General features: G+C 38.5%; 1 protein-coding gene across 1 annotated transcript in view; it reads left to right on the top strand.

The window, feature by feature from the left end:
• Nucleotides 1–20,666, top strand: part of LOC136751021 (interphotoreceptor matrix proteoglycan 2-like) — a 31,709-nt gene extending 11,043 nt beyond the window's left edge. The window contains exons 9-21 of the mRNA XM_066706255.1: nucleotides 1,191–1,249; nucleotides 1,660–1,680; nucleotides 2,450–2,697; nucleotides 4,366–4,454; nucleotides 8,025–8,316; nucleotides 8,683–10,760; nucleotides 10,879–11,098; nucleotides 11,685–11,895; nucleotides 12,375–12,563; nucleotides 14,697–14,898; nucleotides 16,638–16,717; nucleotides 17,158–17,232; nucleotides 17,487–20,666. Of these exons, the coding sequence (XP_066562352.1) occupies nucleotides 1,191–1,249; nucleotides 1,660–1,680; nucleotides 2,450–2,697; nucleotides 4,366–4,454; nucleotides 8,025–8,316; nucleotides 8,683–10,760; nucleotides 10,879–11,098; nucleotides 11,685–11,895; nucleotides 12,375–12,563; nucleotides 14,697–14,898; nucleotides 16,638–16,717; nucleotides 17,158–17,194 (3,726 nt within the window). The 3' untranslated portion in view covers nucleotides 17,195–17,232; nucleotides 17,487–20,666. The remainder of the gene's footprint in view (nucleotides 1–1,190; nucleotides 1,250–1,659; nucleotides 1,681–2,449; nucleotides 2,698–4,365; nucleotides 4,455–8,024; nucleotides 8,317–8,682; nucleotides 10,761–10,878; nucleotides 11,099–11,684; nucleotides 11,896–12,374; nucleotides 12,564–14,696; nucleotides 14,899–16,637; nucleotides 16,718–17,157; nucleotides 17,233–17,486) is intronic.
• The last annotated feature ends 2,636 nt before the right edge of the window (nucleotides 20,667–23,302 follow it).

Below are 23,302 nucleotides of genomic sequence, written 5' to 3'. Positions count from 1 at the left end.
AGCTTTGATCTCATAAAAAGTAATTGCCTTAATTCTGTTAATGTCACTGTGTTTTTACATTTGAATCTAAAAGGTTTCTCTTTCAATTCCTTACCATCATAGATGGCCATGTCAGGTTCAGTAATAATTGCAGCAACATCAGGAAATACCTGTATTTGGAGTCCATGAATCAAAAAAGTTAAGACTCTGGTACTTGCCCCATAGTCAGGCATCCCAGTTGTGACCAGAGCACTGCAGCAATACCAGCTATTGACAGAAAATGTGACTGGAGGATTCTCTGTTTGACTACTAAAAGCAAGGTTTCTTTACTGGTTAATATACATAATGATTTATATTGGACACGATGGACTAAAGAAGCTATTCAATGGATACTAACATATTTAAAAAAACATAAAAGATGGGAAGATGAAATCATAAACTTTGCAGGCATGACCTGGAAGCTGAAGATCGAAGCAAATGGAAACATCTTGGGGCCGTCACCCAGCAGTGAATCGATATAGGCTGATGATGAATTATATATATTTAATTCTGTGGCATATTGTGTCTGGTGGAAGGCTGCAAACACACAGGAAAACCTTTAAATATCTAAATTATTTGCTATGGGAAGTTACCTTTGTGTGTTGTCCTTTGGCAGTCTTACAATGCATTTTGTTTACACATGGACTGCATCTGGACTGCTAGTAAGGGTACACACAAGCCTACAATCAACACATTCCTTAGAGGCACAACAGGAGAGTCTGGGATATGGATGGCCTCAGGGCAGGAATATAACATCCATATTCTTTTGGCTCTTTGACCTGTTTGTTAGGATGATGACATGGTTAGGAAACACAAAACAGACAGTGGATTTGGAGAGAGAAAAACATGCTGAGGTTAACGTCTTGACTAATTTCCTTGGTCCCATGGGCATCCTTACTCATTTCTGCACTGAGCTGTTTATGAAGGCATGGAATATGATACAAATTTACTGAAAAGAAAGCAAATTTAGTGCTTCAACCCCAGTTGGGATGTGAACCAGGACCATTTTGTCTAGGTAGAAATACTTCAGCTTCAGAGGAATTTGTTGTCAGTGCAGTTTATACACATGCCATATCTGGCCACAAGAAGTTATTTATTACATAACTGACATTAAAGATTAAGATTACATATGAATTTCAAACATTTGTATCTTTCTTTCACCCACTAAACAGATTGTAAATGCATTTGAGAGACTGCCAGGGTTCAAGATGGTCAATGTGCTCGAATTCAGGTAAGAATCTTCTGATTCTTTTTTGGAGACACGATGCACAGATTAAACCTGCCCACCTATTTTCTGAAACAGAAGTTATTCCAAAAGGATAAATGTTCACGTAATGACAATGATCATCAGTAACCTGTTGATATCTGTACCTATTACTGTTCACAAGATCTAGATCCTGTTACTGAAAATAAAACATATACGTACAACAATGTGGGATAAACTATTAGCTTTGTAAATTTGCTAAAAACTCTTGCTCATTGATAATAAACATGACCAGATGAAATAATCAAAATTGTAGTTACTCATTTTGACCAATTTGCAATATGTGTATTGTAAACAAAACCATAAACGTACTGTGTTCTTTTTATAATTGTCACTTTCAATTTCCCACAATCTTTATTTTCTGTTTTTCTCTTCAGGCAGAAAAAGGCCTCCAAAGGGTAAGTATTAATATTATGTTAAGTGCTCAGTTATCACTCTCCCAACTTCTTTTTGGGTAAGATTTACAAGCAGAGTCGTGTTCTTCTGTATTTTGCGAATGAGCACGGGTCACATTTTCCCTTCACAGTTCATTTTAAAGCTCAAAAGGATCTGAAATGATCATAAATAGGTCGTAATGTGAAGAGTGGTTTAGAAACCATAAAAAAGTCTGTCAAGTTACACCTTGTGTCGATTCCCTGATAAATCTGTCCCCATTGCTCCAGTCAAAGCTTTGGCCCAACCAGATTGAGCAGCTGAGTAAACATCATGAAGTTGTTTCTCTCGTGCTTCCTTTAATGAGAAACTCATGTGCTCTGGCATAATTTAAGAATGGGAATGACCCAAGGCTTTTGCAGTCTGCATATATTACTTAATAAAGACACTGTGTTCCACATTGGAAATTTAGTATTTTAGATGCCTCTCTCTTACGGTGAGCTGATCTCTCTTCAGTCAACCATCAGTACAGTCAGATACTGTTCCCAGGCACTCTGACTCCATTTAAACACAGACAATGAGTTAAGTAAGTCTCTTAAACTGCTCTGGCTTTGAATTCAGTGTCTTTCAGCATTTCAGCAGTCAGAACCTGTTGAACATGATAATGAGCTTTTGAGAAACACAACCCTTTGTTTACCTCCTGAAATAAACAAAGGACAAGATCCCTATGCTATTTTTAAATAGAATGCTAGATGCATAATCCTGTTGGTGAGTCCCTATTTCTCTTTCCCTCAGGGGCAATGCGGTGGTGGTTCATTACACTGTGACGTTCGAGGTGGGCTCTGGCGGAATAAGCAATGAGATCATGGACTCCATTAACCTGAAGTCTAATATGGTGGAGGCATCCTACCCTGAGCAAGACGAGAGCCCCACTGTGGTTCACACCATCACAGACTTACGCAACTACATCACTGAGGCCCTGCAAAACCTAATCGGGAACACCACATTGGCCGTAGACCCGGACTCTCTGCAAATGAAAAACGGTAATGCCAAGTGTTCATGGACTGTTTTTTCACACTAGTTTGACTGTTGGTAGAATGGTGGGACTTAGATGTTCCAGTGATCATTTACAATAAATGGTGTGTACAGCATTTAATCGGGGTATAAACACAAATTAAAAAGTGGTGCTGTGATTCTGGGGTTTTACTCACTATATTAAAAAAGGGAAAAAAAACAAAAAAAAATGTAAACACTAAAAGCTGAAATTGGAAACTTTGGCAAGTTGTCTTAAAAGTGACTATCAGAAGATGATTAGACAACAGCAAGACCAACAAGAAGAACAACAATTATAATTCCCAGGAAATGTATTACATATATTATTTAAAAATGGAGTCTGCACAATACAGTTCTGCAGCAATACCAACTGCAAAATAGTGGTATGTTTTTCACTACTGAACACCATGGAGAAAACAGCTGCAATCTGTACTCTGCTTGTTGCTTGCAATATCTTGGGATTCTATGCTTTTTATTTAATGCAGACTCCAAAACAACAGCTGCAAGATACAAATAAAAAATAACTGGTTAATGTAATATACTCATTTCTCCAGTATCGTGATTTTAGAAATTGGCCTACAGTTGGGTAAAGTTACACCTCAATATACATATCAATATCCACCTCAATATACATATTAAAATAAATATTTGTGAAGGACATACTACATAGTATTTCATGCTGCAAATTAGTTATATTGTATTTTTTTTCAATCATTATTTGGTTATGCTTAATAGGTCTGTGGTCCCACGCATTATTATTAATTATATTATTTTGAAATAACATTTGGAAAAAACGAATAATACATTTAAAGTGGCTCAATCAGCTGGATAATTACAAGTTTTTCTCCAAGGCATTTTTTCTAGAATTTGCCAAATACTGTTTAAATGTTCGCTGTGTCTTCACAATACAATATTAGGCCAATAATCTTGGTTTTTTACTAATGGAGCAGAACTACTGCAGCCGAGCTGTATGGAATCTTGGACCTAGTGTACAACTGAATAACAGGGTATTTCATCATCAGTGAATGACAGATTTTTCCCATCTTACATTTGGAAAGAAAATAAGATGAAACAAACTTATGGGGGTCTAGCTCCCAGGGAGAAAAGGCACCAACACTTTGGAGGACAAACACAGCAATAAGCTGTCCTTGTTTGACACTTTGATTTACGCAGACGCCCTCGACAGCACACTGAAGAAAATAATAACTCTCTTGTGAGATTAGTAATCTTTGCAAGATGTTTACTCAAGTGTTAACCAATACAACAAATTCAAATAATAAACTAAACAAATAGCCCTAAGTAATAATAAAACTAAATAAGCACAGAGAGGATTACAGGGCAGAATAACAGGTTCTGGACAGGGAGGGTGGGGTGTGTTATGTCCAAACCAACTTTCACAAAAAATATTAATATTTTGTTATTATTTAAAAAAATATGTTTCAACAAAATTTGTGTCCCAAAATTGCTTATTTTCTTAGTAAGCTCTTAAAGCTCTTCCTTAAATAAGTAATTGCTGGGTACAACAGACTATCAAACGGAGTTTTGCGGGTTATTTTCTTAACACTTTATTAAAGAGGTTCAGTGCTTCTCTTTGAAAAGCAGTGCTGTATGTCTTGTTGGAGTGAGTTCATTCAATGTGAGGTACTTGTTTCTTTCAGTGGATGATCAGTTGTCACCACTTCTTGACAACAATGGCCAAGGAGGTACAAGACCAACCATCGGACCAGATGACAACTTAGACAGCATGGTGAGTGAGTCCCTCGACAAGCTTCAGGCAAGCAAACTGGGACTGAGACTGAGCATCACAAATGTGTTGAGAATTGTGAATGAATTGATTCAAAATCTACTGTATTAGAACAAGGCACTGAAATATCCAGAAACAACAGCCCAAGCAGAAGCAAGAGCCTTTGGTTTATATTGTTTTCCTTCAGATATGATATTACATAAAAAAAAAAATCCCCCAAAACTGACTTTATGGCAAGGTCAGACATTGTACTATTTGTGTGAGAATTTTCAGCCTGTGTCTCCAAAGTATGTACATTCCATATTATACAGTCCATTTTCAGAAAAACATCTGAATCATATTAATTAAAAATCTGTCAAAGATCTCAACTGAAGTATATAATTATCCTCCAGTTATAGTAAAAACCTTTAATTACCTTGCAATTCTATGATGTCAGGTCCAAGATTTTACAAAGCTAGCCCTAAATAACTCTGGTGAGTCAGACACAGTGGCGTAACGTTCGTTTACTTTCATTGTGATGGCGGCAGCGGTGGTGGTGGCTGTGCGGTTGAGCTGTAGAGTGGGAGGCAGGGGGCTTTCCCCTCTGTACCCCCCTAAACTTATGCTTATGGTCATGCAGGCAACCCTTTGTGTGTGTGTGTGTGTGTGTGTTGGATATATATTTCAGACACACACATTACTGTATGAATGTTATGTTATAATTTGTTAACTTAAAATATTCTTGTTCCCGGTATAGTCTAAAGTGTAAACTAAAGTTTAAAAAGACTGAAATCATTTTGGATTACCACAAAGCACAAGAATTCTCCAGCATTGAAACCGAATCTGCAGGAAGAGACTAACTTCTTAATCTTCTAAGTGAATGTTATTTTTTTACCAAACAGATCTAGTGAAGAGGCTGATGAAATGCTTTTTTAAGGATTATAAAAAGGGATCAGGAAGAAACTTTGCTGATTGTAGAGCATATATCAGTGCTTTGTGAAGAGGCGCTGACACTCCTGATGGGAGTAAATCTGCCAGGACTGTCAAATCCTCTATGGGAAGTGCTTAAGTGGCCACCACTGACTGCATAATGGCAGCATGTGGAACAGATAGCAAATATAATTGGTTATAGAGAATTTTATATCCAATGTAATATGTAATCCTTTTGGTCCTGTTTTCAAAGTGGTACCAGAGCCAATTTCCATTACTTTTCATCTGTCATCTATTTATTTTAAAGAGATAATAATTTATAATAACACTTATATGTTTGGATCAAACAAAACAAACAAATAAACAGAAAGAAACCCTGAAAAACAATACCACAATACTTAAATGCTGTAAATCTTTCTGTGCACTTTGATTACCTGTCATGGGAAAATGCAGTGTTAGTGAAACTGTGTGAATGAGTTTGGTACAATGTAGTGCAAAAACATAAGCACCCTTTTAACTTCAGAAGGCTGTGGTGAATCTAAAAAATGGCGAAAGCAATTTAATCTGAAACATTGATCACTGCGCAAATGAATTTATATAAACAATATTATTGTGCATGGTTTGTAGTGTTTCTGTGATTTGAATGTTTCATGTTATAAATGGATTGCAAGAAAACATATTGTATATGTTTTTGTATATTTGCCCCTAAATAATTCTCATTGTTCTTGTTCTAAATGGATTTACATTTCTAGAGTGATATTGTGATGATAACTACACTCTTTTTTTGTACAGAAAGTGTACACATTTGTTAATCAGTGACAAGTATGTGTATGCACTGTGGTCTCATTTATACCATAGGATTGAGCACAAGTCTGAATATTCTTGGTAGTGAGAAAACTGAAGGATATTCTTCACTGTAATCCCATAATCCCAAGATTACAATGTTTGCTCTCGTAGGCCTTACTGGAATCTGTGTGTGTTTACAAATGCCAGATCAATTTAGACTTCTTTCCCGAGTGGCAGACCCACCAAGGAGGGATATGAAATGGCAGGTCATAGGACAACATCAGTCATGATACTTAGCTAAATTAGATTTGCCTCAAGGCTTAGGGGTAACCAAAGACCAAGATAAAAAAAAAAAAAAAAATTAGCCTCTTTCAGCTGCTTTTCAGAAAATCATCAATGTTGGTTAAAAATAGAAACAAACAGAATATCTAGATTAATTTAATAGATGAAGTAATTCTTCAATCAAACATTTTTGAGGCTTGATTTGTCACCCTTTACATCTTGAAGAGCATGTCACGTTTATTGTGTACAGGTGATCAGATTTCTCTTGTGCCAAGAAATCAGCTTTCCTGTTTGTTGCATTATTATGGTGCCTTCCACTGCTGCATGTTGGAAGCTGTCCAAGCAAAATTAGATTAAATGCTGTGGCCCTCTATCTGAGAGAGAGATTACTATGTGCCAGATCTTCTGTTCAATAGAGGAGGAAAGAACTTATCGTCTTTGGCTCCTGTGGGGCTCCTGTGGATTACTGGCAGAGCTTGTGCTGAGTATGAGAGAGACTTCCCAGAATAAACCAGTGTCCCGACTCACCAGGAGGCTCTGACCACTAATCTGGACACACACTCTCAAAAGATGGACTATGAATGAGATGTTTGTTGCAGCATATACTAGGTAGTGTAGTTAGAAAACCAATCCATTGGCAACTGGTTTCAGAGCAAAATAAGTGTACCTGCTCGTAGTCTTCCTCTGATTTACACCGTGCAGTAAAGAAACAAAGAAAAAGAAAAGCACACAGACATTAAAAATTATTGTTATAAATACTTCACTTATAAAGCAGTTTCACCATTATATTACCCTGGCCCAGTCCAAAATTTAGCCCACACAATCTTATGTGTGTACAGGGGTAGGAGGATGCCTATGTGTTCTCCAGCATGAACACAGAGGCTTTGTGGATTAAATCCCAATATCCCATAATACCTCCAGTCTATTCTGGGATACTCGCATTTTGGCTTTTCTCATAATCCAAAGATTGGAGTTAGTGTATTTCAAGTATGGTTCATGAATGGTCTCTTTAATTACCCCCAACTGTTCTGGAGCAATTTCCCTTCATAGATTAATGTTTTCAGTTTCTTTTCTCTTCTGTTACCACCATTCTAAGACAGATTCTTCTTTTATGTGTTGCTGTATCCTAAGATATTGGGCATGCACTCTTATCTTACTAAATCTAAGATGAAGTACATCTACTTTGGTTTAAACATGATTATCAAAACCAACTGCAACTGATTACACATCTTTACTGCAACTGTGCCCATCCTGTATTCAACCCAAAGCCGTCTAAAGAGAACCTTATGTTGATTTAAATGAGTAAATGTAACAAACAGGATTTTAATTGTTCCTCATTCAACCCTGCATAAACCTATACATTTTGCCAACATTCCCTTTGTATTGGCAAAAACAATATTGTACATGGTGAGCGAGGGTTATTTTGTACTGAAACTATAATACAATGTAGCACCAAAGTGAAGTGAACTAGATCTCTTAACCTTCCCAGAAGAGGTGAAAAGGTTAACAAGGAAAACTAGCTGTAGGTCATTGAGAATTTACTGGTTTGTAGTGTATAGCTGGATCTATTCCCCCTATTCCTCCTTGTTGTTTTAGGACAATATTCTGGCAGCTGAGCGACCTCCTGATACCCCTTACCAAGAACTGTCCAGCAATGACATCTTCGTCAATGACTTTAACAAGGAAGACTTTAATTTTGACCCTGCGCACCCAAATGACCTATGGCTGGGGTCTCAGAACCTTCAGGCTGGGGAGAATGATGTCATCATCCTGGAAGAAAGCCCCACTCTGCTGCCAACTTACCTCCCAGACCCGCCCCTCACATTGAAGCCCGAGTCCACATCTGGAGCAGACACTTCCATTATAACATCCCTGCCGGGTGTAGAGGGTGAGATTTATTGGAACATCTGAGATCCAGGTCACTGCACAGCGTGGTCTCCTACAGCAGACCAGGTGCTAGCTAGAATTGTTGCTATCAGTGGGAGCTGTGCCAATGCTGAAGCTGGCTCTTCTTTCACTATTACACTGCACCATGTCCAAAGAGGTCTGACAGCTGCTGTCTCTGAGAGTCCTGTTTATGCAACTTCAGTTCCCTCTTACCACTGTGGGAGTGCTGTAATGAGTCAGACAGAATCTAAACTGGTGATAATAAATTGGGGCATTAATTAGGGATAATAATACAAAGCAAACACACATTGGTATCCTTTAAAAAATTGCATTGTCTTAATTGTTTTGCTTCTTTTTTGTTTTGCAGATGATCACAGTGTCGAGGAAGAAGGCTTCATTTTCAGTAACACATTAGTGACAAAGCAGACACCAACAGTCGGTCCAAATACAGTTACTGCTCTTGATGTGGATGATCAAACCACCCTGCCGCAGTTGTCTACAGCCTCGGTATCTGATGAAACAGAGGTGCCCACAACTACAGCAGCTGCAGAAACTGGTTCAGTTGAAGATGTAGAAAATACTGGTTCTGTGTCAGACTGTTCAACTGTTCCAACCGAGGGCCAAGAAGGACTGACAACAACAGAAAGTGTGCTTTCCATCCCTGCTAACATACAGTCTGAAGTTATAAGTGTTCCAGCTCCAGTGTCTCCCACACACAGTCCCTCCAAGTCTTCTTCAGCTGATGAACCCTCGATGACTGCATCAGAACAGCCAGATGTGATATCTCCTTCTCAAGACACATTTCCTCCAACAGCCTTCACTGATGAAGCTTCAATGGTTACAACAAAAGAGTCACCTGACAATTTGTTTGACCTGGGCTCTGGGTCAGGGTTCTTCCATTCTGGACAAGAACAAGGACCTGATGTTTGGCCATGGCTATCTATGACCTCAGATCCAATTTATTACCCAGAGTCAGAGAGCACACCACCCACAGATGATGATTCCTCATTATCTACAAATGTGAAAATTACAGAGGAATCCCCTGTATCTGACAAGCCATTTTTGGACAGGGTTCTGATGACTGAAGACATACGCAATGTACCCCACTATACCACCACTGATGAAGCCCCGGTTTTCTGGACTATGGAGACACTGACCGTAGAGCTCTCTATGCAAACCACTGAGGCCTCTGGCATGGATTATAACTATTATGCAAGTGAGGCATCTACCATGGTGTCACCTATCACTGATTATCCGCTTCCAGAAATAAAGTTGGTTGATTCCACCACTGCAGCCCCTGACTTAGAGGGACCAATAACCATAGGATTAATTGTGACTGAGGGGAATTCATTTCACAAGAATGACATATTTGAAACCATCCCAGAAACGGAGCCAATCACCTCAGCTGGAAAGGTACCAGTAGGGCCTGTTACCTTGGCTCCCTCAGACACACTTTATTCCACTGAAAATGGCATTGCCCCAGTTGGGCCCAATGTGGAATTGTTCACCATAAAAGAACCTGTCATAGAGCTGGGCACGGAGGAGCCTGCTGTAAATGGGCCTTTCACAAAGGACACCCCTTTCCTGGACACTGAAGATATGAGTCCAGGAGATGAAGAGATTCACATTGTAGAGGAGGTGGTGACAGAATTCATGGAAACAATCACTCATACTACTTTCAACTCTATAGAAGATGTCTATGATACAGAAATTATACCTGTTGCCTTGCCCACCAAAGAGATAACAGACACAGAGACCATAAGCACTTCTCAGTCTATAACACAATCTCCTCTACAGGATTCACTTTTCACTAAAATTTCTGCTGTTCTGCCTCCAGAGGAAGAATCTACCACTGTACTGACAGAGAAACCTGATGAAACTCCATTAGAGACAGATGTTTATTTAGAATCAACCTTATCCCCAGATTTAATAGGCACGACTGGTGGTGATGATTCCGTTAGTGAAGTGAATCATTTCACTACAATACATCCATTAGATCAGTCAAACACCAGGCTGATGGATGACATAGCAGTGAGTTCAGAATCATCTAGTAAGGACTTCCATGAGTTTAACATCACACAAAGCCCCGCTGTCGTAAGTCCCACACAGCCTCAACAACCAGCAGAAGATGGTACACCAACGCAAGACATAAGACCACTTGGACCAGACACCACCAGTATCAAAGGCCTTGACATATCCATTGAAGTGTACCACCACACAGGGGTGAGTCACACTGAGGAAGAGAGCAGTGGGCACACCTCCGTTAAAGCTCGTGCTACAGACATGGCTAGTATAGCCATGCCTACCAATAGGAATTCCACTACCCCCACCCGGGCATTGATGGTCTTCTTCAGCCTCAGGGTCACCAACATGATGTTTTCTGATGATCTGTTCAATAAAAGCTCAGCTGAATACAAGGCTCTGGAGCAAAGATTTTTGGAACTGGTAAGCTGACCGCCATCATTGTTATTTGTCGGTTGTGTATGTCTGTAGTTTCCAGTGTCACAGATTGTAGAAAAAAATCCCACCTTTACATTAATGTGAGATTTTCATTGCCTTTTAGCTTGTCCCGTATCTGCAGTCCAACCTCAGCAATTTCCAAAACCTCGAAATCCTCAACTTCAGGAATGGCAGCATTGTGGTGAACAGCAGAATGAAGTTTGCTAAGCCTGTCCCTCGTGACGTCACTAATGCAGTCTATCTCATTCTCGAAGACTTCTGCAATACAGCCTACCAAACTATGAACCTTGCAATTGACAAATACTCTCTGGATGTTGAGTCAGGTAGACTGGATTATACTTGCAGACCCATTCCCTCAAGTCTTGCACACTTTCTATTAAATCTCAATTCTGATTAATTGATAAGTAGCTATTTCTGACATAAGACTGTATGCTTAGAGCAAGGGTTGAAGTAATATAACTTGTAGTGGCTGTGAAGTTTGAAATGGTGAATGTTGGTGTAACCAGGCATATCCATGTGAGATTGAGAGGAAGAGAGATTGAATGTTTTATTCTGAGGAGAATATGATTGTAACTAATAACATAAGGAAATACATTTTCATCATGGACACTATCGACAAATGTTATATAATTATAATAATCCTTCAAGAAATTTCCGCAATGAATGACAGGCTAATGAGTCATGTTTTTGTTTATTTTGAATTATAGTTTGAGAAATGTCCCTGCTGTCGTAAGCTGATATAACTAATCTGTCTGAGCCAATCACACTGAGCTCACAGCTTATTGAGATATCATATTGGAAGCCATGTGACTAGACCATCTTCGGAATATTACTCAAAGACTAGTTTGTTAAGGACACTGAAATATATATGTTATTTAAAAGCTTTTCAATGATTTGCTTTGAATTTAGGTGACCAAGCGGATCCCTGTAAATTCCAGGCCTGCAACGAGTTTTCCAAGTGCACAGTGAACCGCTGGTCAGGGGAAGCCGAGTGTGTGTGCAATGCTGGATACTTCAGTGTGGATGGACTGCCTTGCCAGAGCATCTGTGACCTACAGCAAAACTTCTGCTTGAATGATGGGAAGTGTGATATTATCCCAGGGCAAGGAGCAATCTGCAGGTAGCCACATGATCAGCTTTATGGAAATCAACTAATTTTCAATGTCAGATATGTTTCTTTAAATGTACAAGGAGCAAGCATTTCCTAGTTTCTCACTTTGAATTGTGACTCTTTCATGTACGTCATAGAAAACAGGTTAACACTTGGCACACTTTGAGCTTTTCTCTACCAGTGTGGTTTTGCAACTTTTGTTTTCTCCACAGCTTGTTTGGTGTAGGGTTTCACATTATAATATCAGATTTTAAAGCAGTTTGTAAACTTTACTGCTTAGTCTTGTTCCTCTAAATGCAGTATTACACCAGACACATTTCAAGCCCTTGTAATAGTATGTAAGCTCCATGGTTTGCAATTGCATGTAACATTAGACTCATTTTCTAAAAATAAAGTCATTGATCTTTTTAATCCTGTTTACAAAATGGGCAGAAGATTTTGCTCACGCAGCTTGTGACAGTTTGCTCACTGCAGTGTGTGACTTGCAGGTGTCGTGTAGGGGAGAACTGGTGGTACCGCGGAGAACATTGTGAGGAGTATGTCTCCGAGCCACTGGTCGTCGGCATTGCCATTGCCTCAGTAGCTGGTTTCCTGCTGGTGGCCTCGGCTGTCATCTTCTTCCTCGCCAGGACACTGCGGGACCAGTATGACAAGGAAGACACTGAAGACCCAGTCAGGTGAGTAGCTTCCAAAAGCACGTCTGCCACAAGTGGAGCCAGCGCAATACTACAACTCCTGTACCATGAGTGTCTGTGCAGACATAGAAGAGGTGGTGGACTCAAGGAAGAAGCAAGTGTGTAACAGTCCAGGTCAATGAGCTGGCAAACAAGGCAATAGGGGCAAGGAAAAAGCAGTGGTACAGGTCACAGGCAGTAGGTCGATCAATCAGGTGTACAAACAGTCAGAGGGCAATCCAGGAGTAAACACAGGGAGTAAACAAAGGTCTGGCAAACATGAGATCAGTAAACAGGAGGGACACTTAGAAATGCAGGAAAACTGACAAGACTTAGCATTGAATAAAACAAACAGAGGTTTTAAATACAGATCAGCGAGAAGCAGGGGACAGGGATGTGTGGTGCTGGTACAATGGGAGTTGAGTGTTGATGGTGAATGTGCACATGGTGCTGAGGAATGTTAATTGGGTGATTGATCATTGTGCTGGGGAATGAGAGAGACAGGGTTAGAATTCAGGTGATGATAACCTCTGTAGGCGAACTGGGGAAGTGTGGAGAGCTGATGTAACAACCATTTAACAACAGTTTATTGAATTTCACCTAAACCACAAATGCAGACAGGATATATCATATTCCACAAAATAAAGATATGCCACAGATCAGATGTTATTTCTTGACCGAATAAAGCTTTCTCTCTTGGATACCACAATGAAATCTATGACAGTCCATCTAATTATGATGTTCAGCTCTAGTGTTTATGTTCAGAGTCTTCACACAGTTTTCTCCAATTAAGCAAATGCAGCTTATCTGCAGAGGCTCAAAGTACGACTTTGTGATGTCAGCTTCACAGGTGTTGTGTGTTTTTGACAGATATATTCGGAAGTGAATTATTAATAAATGGAGTGTTTTCCAACTGAATTAAATTAGTTTTGGTTCAGATGTTGGCTGGAACACATGTCAGTGACAAAGAAAGCATTCAGCCTGGATTTCCCCCTCTGTTTATTTCTCTAATGTAGGTAAATTATGTGATGAGTATTGTCTCATGGAGGGATATAGTATCAAGCACAGTAACATATACCTCATTTAATAGAGACAGATACAAATACTCTGTCCTAGACAGCACAGATAGAGAGAAAAAATGCCTGTTTATTTCATAGTGACACATGCAGCTTGTATTAACATGCTTCTCAGACAAAAAACCTCTGCCAACTCCAAATTCCCATGAATGTGCAGCAAAATCTAAAATGGCTTTGGCAGAGATCCTCCATCTGCTTAATGACCGAGGACATGTTTATGAGAAGCGATCAAAACAATCTTGATTGCATTTAAAATTAAAGTTAAACAAGTGCTACACAACAAAGTGCTGCAGCTCTAGTAAACCTTGGATGGGCTGCAGCAGCCTTAGAAAGCTAGCAGAGGGTTTAAAAATTAAATTGCCCTAAGTTGTGCAATGGGGATTTCAAGCTGACGCACAATGTCTGTGTGAGTTTTCCTGGGTGATGCCATCAATAGGAATGGTGTATTGCAGCACAAATCTTATGATTTTTGTTTTTGTTTTAATGAAAGTACTTCTGACCAGTGAGAGGCTAAATAGGACATCACCCAATGATGTAATTTCCTTGGCCGATGTGTTGACAAGTCCGCTGTACAGGTCACTCTGGGCTGCAGCCACCGCCGAGTCAAAGCATTAAAGAATGCCACGTTTCAATGACACGCTGTGCTTTTGCTCACAGACGCTGCTTGGCATGATGTGTGCAACACTTGAGTGCTTCCTATTGCATTGCAGCTGTAATATTCTTCACAACTCAGGCCCTTTTTTTCTTTTCAAAACCATCCTATACCATGATCTACCTCCTGAATTGCATGTGTCTTGGGGCTGCTAGATATTAATAGGCTGGAAATTTGCACTTGTCTCTATCTTACTGTTTGTTTATCTGAACTATCCATTGGCCTGTCTATGCCAATAAAATATAGGGTATATGTAATCTGTGTGTACCGGCCTGCCTTTGTATCAATTCCTTTACTCCCCATCTCTCCCTATCCATTTCTGTCTGTTCATATGCCATTTTTGTCCATCCTGACCTCACTACTCTACCCCTGCTCTAAATACCCTGATTGTCCTGACTTTTTCCTCAGACGTGGGGAAAGTCTGGCCTCCACGGAGAAGGCAGTGAAGTACAACCCGATGTATGAGAGTGACGCCACCACTGGCTACAGCCATTATTACAGACGCTACCCCCAGATACCCTCTTACAGCTCTGCCAGTGCGGAGGTCTCGACTGACTTCAGCAGCGAGGAGATACGGCACATCTATGAGCACAGCGAGCTCACCAAGGAGGTACAGCACTTAACTTGCACTAACTCTTAATGACTATTGCCCTATCCATCAGTGGTAATGTTCTGACCTTGCATTAAAGGGTTGCTTATGTCCTTTGCTTATCGTGTACTTTTCTGATTTATTACCTTATTTGTTTTTTGTCTGATGTAGATATTCAAAGTGTTTCTCCTTATTTGTTGTTTTGGTGCAACTTTCATTTGGAAGCTCTAATAATCTAATCAGCATTAAATGGTTTCTGTCCTAGTGCAGAATGTAAGGAAATAGTGCGGATGTGCCTTACTCAGGGCAACTTACAGTTTTCACAAGAAACATTTAAACATTTAGCATTTGAATTGCAAAGTGCAGTAATTATAGTACAATTAGTACAAAATACAATAAGCATACATGCAAACTAGACTTCCATCCCTGGCATGTGCTAAGGCTTAGGAGAATTTACAGTAAAATTATAGAAGTGCAAAAATTACATCAGTAATCAGGAGTATGAGGGAACATACAGTGAGGGAAAAAAGTATTTGATCCCCTGCTGATTTTGTACGTTTGCCCACTGACAAAGAAATGATCAGTCTATAATTTTAATGGTAGGTGTATTTTAACAGTGAGAGACAGAATAACAACAAAAAAATCCAGAAAAACGCATTTCAAAAAGTTATACATTGATTTGCATGTTAATGAGGGAAATAAGTATTTGACCCCTTCGACTTAGTACTTGGTGGCAAAACCCTTGTTGGCAATCACAGAGGTCAGACGTTTCTTGTAGTTGGCCACCAGGTTTGCACACATCTCAGGAGGAATTTTGTCCCACTCCTCTTTGCAGATCCTCTCCAAGTCATTAAGGTTTCCAGGCTGACGTTTGGCAACTCGAACCTTCAGCTCCCTCCACAGATTTTCTATGGGATTAAGGTCTGGAGACTGGCTAGGCCACTCCAGGACTTTAATGTGCTTCTTCTTTAGCCACTCCTTTGTTGCCTTGGCTGTGTGTTTTGGGTCATTGTCATGCTGGAATACCCATCCACGACCCATTTTCAATGCCTTGGCTGAGGGAAGGAGTAGTTGGTGAGGAAGGGTTGGAATCATCTGTATAAAAGTGGTAGGGAACCCATGGGATGCGATGAGGGGACCGCATAGAGTGTGTAGAGCATGTGTAGAGAGAGAACAGGAGGGGACCCAGGACAGATTCTTTGGGAGCACCTGTTAAGAGAGGTTGAGGTATGGACGAACTACCACACAATGTCACCTGGTAAGTGTAGCCGGTGAGGTAGGAGGAGAACCAGGCAAGTGCATTTCCAGAGATACCAAGGTCAGCAAGGGCAGAGAGGAGAGTGGAGTGATCGTCAGTGTAGAAGGCTGCAGAGAGTTCAAGGAGGATTAGGATAGAAGAGAGGGAGGCAGTATGGGCAGAGTTAGTGGTAATGAACTGCCCGCTCAAGGGTTGTAGAGAGGAAGAGGAGAAGGGAGACAGGGTGGTAGTTCTGAAGAGAGGTATGGTAGAGGTTGGGTTTATTGAGAAGTGGAATCTTGAAGCTTGTTTGAAAGCAGAGGGGAAACAGCCTGAGAGGAGTGAGGTGTTGAAGAGGAAGGAGCTGAAGCAGAATAGAGCAGGAGAAATTGATATAAGAGACATACAGATGCACAATTTCAAAAGATAGGCTACTATAGAGCAGCCTTATGAGACCACTCTTGTCTAACAAACCTTGCTACAACATAACTCCAGTCTAACACAAGATTATCTCTTCCCCCAGGAAATTCAAGACAGGATACGAATCATAGAGCTGTATGCCAAAGACCGTCAGTTTGCAGAGTTTGTGCGGCAGCATCAAATGTAAGTTTAGCTTCTGTTACTCTTTTCTAATAAATAAGTCAATCCTTCCTTTTAGGCAAACACTCTCATTCACTCAAGCAGAGACCTTGACCAAGTAGTTGAGACTAAGGTGGCCAATTTCAACATCAGAGCTTGGCTGCTGATATCTGTGCAATACCAAAACCTAAACTATATGCTAAACACACTGAATAAGAAGAGAGAAAAGGAAGGCTTACAAAATCTGGAAGTAGTTGAGATTCTATATTAAACCAGACATTAAACTGTCAAAAAGACACAGTGCACAGTGGAAGCAGAACTCCTTGATTTATTATGTGCTGTGACTACCATTTAGCATTCCTCACAGTTGTATGTATATCAATCCATGCATTGCATGCCATTTTAGGTCCTACAACATGTATAATGGCTTGCTCTTAAGTAACCAACATTTTCTGTTAAAACAGGGCCATGGATATCAGAAGAGAAAGTCCTTCGTGTTAGATTTGTTGGATACTCAGTCGATGGCTAAGGACAAGGAGGTAACTGAAATGGTTGAAATTATAGAAAAGTACAAAAGTACAAAGGACTAAACAGTTTCTCTCAAGGTTTACCTTCATTGGTCCATTCACTGTTTTATTCATTTTGATGACACTGCCAATAACACAAGTATGTCCATGAACACAAGTTCCCATACTGATATATTTTCCCCTTTGTGTGAAGATTGGCTGATCTTTGAATGAACTGCTGCAGACCATGTCAATGAGATCTGATCACCTGATTGTTTTACTTTCAGGAACATGCCTTGACAGGTGATTATCAGAGAGGAGACAGAAGACGAAGTATGAATGACTCCTGCAGCCGTGGGCTTTCAGTCAAGGCCAGCCAGTGTAGAATTATTAGATCTGGAGAGTGTGTATTTATAAAATGTGTTTTGCAATGAGTTCAATTGATCAATTTAGGGTGTTTTTTTATGCTATTGTCTTGCTTTTTTAAACAGGGTTGAATATTTTGGGTTTTATTTAATTTTGTTGTTATTGTTCTTAAATATCAAAGCCATTACTTTGCATTGTTATCAGGATATGATGTGTTCTGCAAACAGGTGCACTAAAATTGGCTCTGCATTTTTGTTTGTCTGTTGTTGGAAATATTGGACACCAAGGTTGAAGTGGGAAGGTTGGATTAGATAAGGTCCCCCACTGTATCTTCTCTTCAGTGCCTTCACCTGGTTCAGTATTGTGCTGAAATATGTGGTGTAGGGCGGTCAGAGTCTCTCTTAGAGACAGGAATGCTCAGCTCTTTTCAAGCAGAGAAACAATCTTCCTTCATTAATTTTGCATTATAGTATGGCCTTTTCTGGTATTTGGTGTAAACTGGAATTATATAGGTTGCTTTATTATACTGGGATAATAAGGGAATGTGGTCTTTTATAATGGTAATAACTTATAATTTGTGTTACAATATTACTTTTTTATAGACTATATGATTTGTAAATACTATTATTATTAGGTGTTATATATGTTTTTGAAGATATTTCTATTTTAATTAAATACAACTTACCTTACATGTGTAAGGGAACACAGCAACAAACCAAATATAGTGGAGAACAGTAGGCAAAATGTATTTAAGTAAGGCGATCAGTTTAAATTATTTGAATAATGGTGTATCTGTATAGACATATTTAGAGGTTTTGAATTTTACCTTTAGTGTCATGAGTTGGAAAGGTATCCTTGAAAATGTGCTGTACTGTGTGTGTATAATGATGTATATGTTTGAATTTTAAGAAGGTCTTTGAAACTTTAACAGTAAGCATCAACTAATTACTCCTTACATAAACAAAGTATTACAGAGGACTGGCTAATGTTAAATGTGCATGCATTACTTAATGTTGCTCTCTCACACAATGTAAAAATCTGTAAGACTGAATTTCCGAGAGAATTATGCCTGTTTTTGTTGAGTTTATTAACAAACCTTAAAACATAAATCATCCTCAAACTGGGACAAATGCTGTATGCGTAAAAATGTATGCACATTTACTGGATCAGAGAGGGGAGTCAAACCTTTTTTTTTCCTTTTCTTTACACCTTACACCTTACAGAAGGCTTTTTGAACAACTGATCTTCCAGTCCTTCCAGAACAGGAGACAAGCACTTGAATGTAATTGAGGTGATTAATTGTCCCATGAATAAAGCTAGTGATTATAGTCTCCTGCAGACAATGGACTGCTTGACCTGCTTGTGGAGAACAATTACTACAATTTGGATAAAACTGAAATAACAGAAAATTGTGACCAGCAACATAAGGAGAATCCAAATGCCTAAAGGTTGAGCCAAGAAGGAAATACGTATTACTTTATTTTAGGTACAAAAGGGAAGCAAAGAGCTGTTAAAAAATTGAACTCTCTGTACCCATACTGCATCTGATACTAACTCATGTAGTTTTGCCAAACATAGTGAGACTAGTCAACCAATGCATTTTTCAGGACCTAGTGTCAGCCCCTTTGGTGCTACTGTGCAGGACAACTTTTAAATACTAAGCTTTTTTTAAATATTTTTTTTTAGGAAAGAAGCAGGAATAAATGTGCTCAATTATCATTCAACAAATTGTGTGAGAAAGAAACATAAATAAATCACAACATTATATTAAAAAAGGGTCTGATAACCATGGCAGTTTTTATTTATTTATTTATTTATTTATTTATTTATTTATTTTTGCTGTTGGCTCTGTTCGAGATATGCAGTGTTTACAGACTAAAGCACAATGTTCTTGTGGTTCTGTAAGGAATAGTTTTGTCTATTTACCACAAAATCAATATTTTCATTTGAAAAATATAAAATAAAAACGCCCTAGAGAAATAATGGTTTTAATGGGGGAAACTTGATTCCAGGCCATTATTTTATGTTCGTCTAGGCTATGGATACACTTGGAATATGGATTACACATGATGTGGATTGGAGCCACATTCCAGAATTACAATTGTAGTGAGTCACATTTACAAAATATATGTATTTTGGATGACCAATGTATGGTTTGTTACATTTTTGGTTTTCTGGCAACAGTTTAACAACAACAACAACAGAAATCATGACTCAAAGCTCAGCGTGACGTTTTCTGACTCAATGACTTTCTTAATATCACTACTTATTTAACTGTATGTACAGCTATGACAACAAATCTAAATGTTCTGAAAATAATTATTTACTAATTGATACATCTACACAATCTACCAAGAGGACATTGCGTCTTTAATCAAATACATGCAGAAGCCAAAATACTTTGATGTCTTTATTTATTTTGTATCTGTATTTCCTTTTGATGTTGTCCATATAGAAGCATGCATAATTCCTACTAGTGCTTGCTTTTTCAAATATGACTTTAAATGACTAGAAAATTATGTATGTCTTTCTTTTTAAATGATTTGTGATTTTCTGAATATTGTGTTGAATGTTTTGTAGCATGTATGTTTGATGTATTTATTTGTTTACATCAGAATTCCTTTTCAATCTGTTTGCTGTACAGTCTTAAATGTCACTTTCTGCAAGAAAAACAAATTTATTCAAAAGGCATTACCTGAGGCTAAACTATTTGAAACCTTTGTAATTTGTGTTTAGCAATTTATTTTTATATTATATGTCTCAAGATATGCTGTTGGGATAAAAAAAAAATCTTAAAGAAAGTGGTTTAACCACACAATATGGAAAATACATCTCTCTAATTTTCTTGGGTTGTAAATATTAACGAATTCTCAAGAAAGATGTTTTGTGTACCTTTCTGTATATGGTATTAATCTAGTCATTTTAAAAAGCCGATGTCTTTAATTGTACATAAATGGTCATTTTTTTAAATAAAGCAATGCTTCCTTATTTTTACAAAATTATATGTTCCTTAATAACTTCTTTATTTCTACTGATTTCCAGACGGTGAAAATGGAAAGTGAATACAAGGGATTATTAATCAGTAATCAGATTACCAGCAACCAGACAAACTAGATGGGTCAATTATAGTTTGTAACCTGTTTTATATTCTCATGTCATATGAAAAATGTGAATTAATTTACCTTTATGGTTTGAAAATTGTATTAATAAAACGACATTCACTATTTGAATATTACAAAATAATCTTACTCCGCATTCCTAAACAATTCCTTGTTGAATTCCTTATAAGCAATAAGGAATTATTTAGGATGCGGAGTAAGATTATTTTGTAATGTTCAAATAGTGAATGTCGTTTTATAATTAAAATATTAAATATGAATAATAAAAGAATAAGAATAAGAATTAGAATAATGAAAGCACTGGAATAGAGTTCCAGCTCATCAGTCCTACATTACTAAATACATATCTTTACACCTATTAGTGACCCTGTATAGACATGAATGATGTAGAAGGAAGACCACAAGGGAGGGCTGAGGACAGCTAATATATGTAGGAAAAGAGAGTAAAGAAAAACAACAAGCCTTGCATCACTTAATAACTTACAGGATATCTTCTCCTTTGTCACATTAGGATTGTATCAACATCCCTGTTGGCTGAAGGCCAGTGGTGAATTGGCAGAACTGAAGTACAGACCTTAATAAAATACAGTTCATAAACATTACAAAGCTGGCATAGTTTAAAGAATGTTTGGGAATAGACATCCCATTGGAGGCTTGGAAAATGCAACTATTTTCCCAATAAACTACTCCAGATCACCTCCCGAGTCTGGAAACAATGAAACAGCCCAGTACTGATCATTACAACTAACTCCAGTTTGCTTTGAAGCCAAGTTCCTTTCTAGATAATTTATGACTACAGTATCCTGAACCAACTGGAAACCATGCCGACATTTTTTTTTCCCCCTCACAACTTTTAGTTTGAGAGACCCCCAACCCTGGCACTTTTTGGCAACAAGCGTTCCTTAAATACAAATTCTGTAGATCTGATATTTCACAGCAGGACTTTAAAGCACTATTTATATTCCCTACAGGATGGTGTGCACATCAAAAGACGTTCTAATGTTTGAGATTGTCTAGCTTAAAGTATCTTAGAAGAGTGCACAACAGAGACATACTCACAAGAAAAGAAGAATTAATGAGATTTCAGTTATAGGTCTTGGTGGTGGGCCAGGTGCAGGAGAGAGGGGCACACCTGCATCTAATCATTGCTATAGTACATATAGTACATATAAGTGCAGGTGTGATATAACTTCTCTATTGCTACCCATTGACTGGAATGGATGGGTTATGACAGCATGGTCGGAGCATGATGCACTGAAGAGTGGGGAGTTGGAAGAGCAAAATAATTGTCCATTGTATGTACACTTTTGTTAACCATTAATGTCTCTTTTCTTATTTGGGTTTGTTTTAGTTAATTATTGCCAGCTCTCACAAAGCCATATTGCCATGGACTGCCAAGTTTGTTTTAGTCTTCATATTTGTTTTAAAAACTAAAACCGTAAGATACGGTTTAATGGAAGATACGGAATATACGGAAGATTATTCAAGAGTTCGTTTCAAGAATTGCTTCAGAAAATAAATTGGAGAAGGAATAGATGTAGAAATATATCAGAAAAAAAGAGAAGCAAAAACAATAAAGCTTTGGCTCTAGTGCCTTTACTTCCGGATTATTTCATTAGGAAATTTGTTGTGATTCCAATTCCTTTAATTGACATTTCTTAATATATTTTATGAGAGAGCAAGAGAAGTCATGTGACCAGTGGCAATATCGATTCATTGGCCTTCTACTTGAGAATGGACCATGGATAGTCTTGAAGAGTAAACAGTTCATTCAGTCCTGTGAGTGTCAGTGAAGGGAAAGCCATTTTCCATTTTTTCTCTCACCTTTTTTCATTACATGTCACGTGGTTGAACATTTGTTTCCTTTACAGATCATTTTATCCTCAAAAGAGCTAGGGAAAGCTTGTTCCTCCGGTTCATGACTTAAGTCCTGTGATCCCATTTCCCAGCTGGACTGATATAAATAGCCATCCTGCTTGCAGACGCCCATGCCGGTCATTAGTGCAGGCTGAGGGAGGGGGTGGGGGTGGCGGTGGAGAGAGGTTAGTTACCTGCCGTCTTGAGCTGGAGGCCCTGTGGTGTAGAATGCTGTTTGCTAAGAAACTTGAATTGGGATTTCACACAAGTCACCACCTAAACAAACTCACCACACACACTCACACACATGCACGCAGAGCAGGGCAGAAACTTGTAAGTATGCAGGGCTATAACCTCATTAAAAGCGCATTAGTGGCAGAGGTGTTTGCACTACAACAGATATAAATAGGAACAGAGAAAAAGAGTAGTGAATAGCACTGTACTAAAGAAAACAACAATTAAACGTAACAACTTCGTCTAAAATAATAAATAGCTGGATATGTTCCCCACAATGTGTTTTTAATTAGTTACTATCTATCTTGTGTGCACATACACTATAAACAGGCTTTCCCAAGGTGTCTTTTACACCAAATCTGACAGTTATTTGTTTATTTTTTATGGTTTCCCTTTCCATTCCCAATCTCTGAATGACTGCCAATGCAGAACTTGATACAGTCTGAACATTTAAAAAATGAATAATCAGAGTCTTCCAAGAATGATTAAGGAAGATTTAGCCCTGAGTTTAGTTTGTGTGTAGTTAG

Source organism: Amia ocellicauda, chromosome 6, assembly GCF_036373705.1.
Source record: "Amia ocellicauda isolate fAmiCal2 chromosome 6, fAmiCal2.hap1, whole genome shotgun sequence".
Lineage (NCBI taxonomy): Eukaryota > Metazoa > Chordata > Actinopteri > Amiiformes > Amiidae > Amia > Amia ocellicauda.
This window is presented reverse-complemented; position numbering and strand designations above follow the sequence as displayed.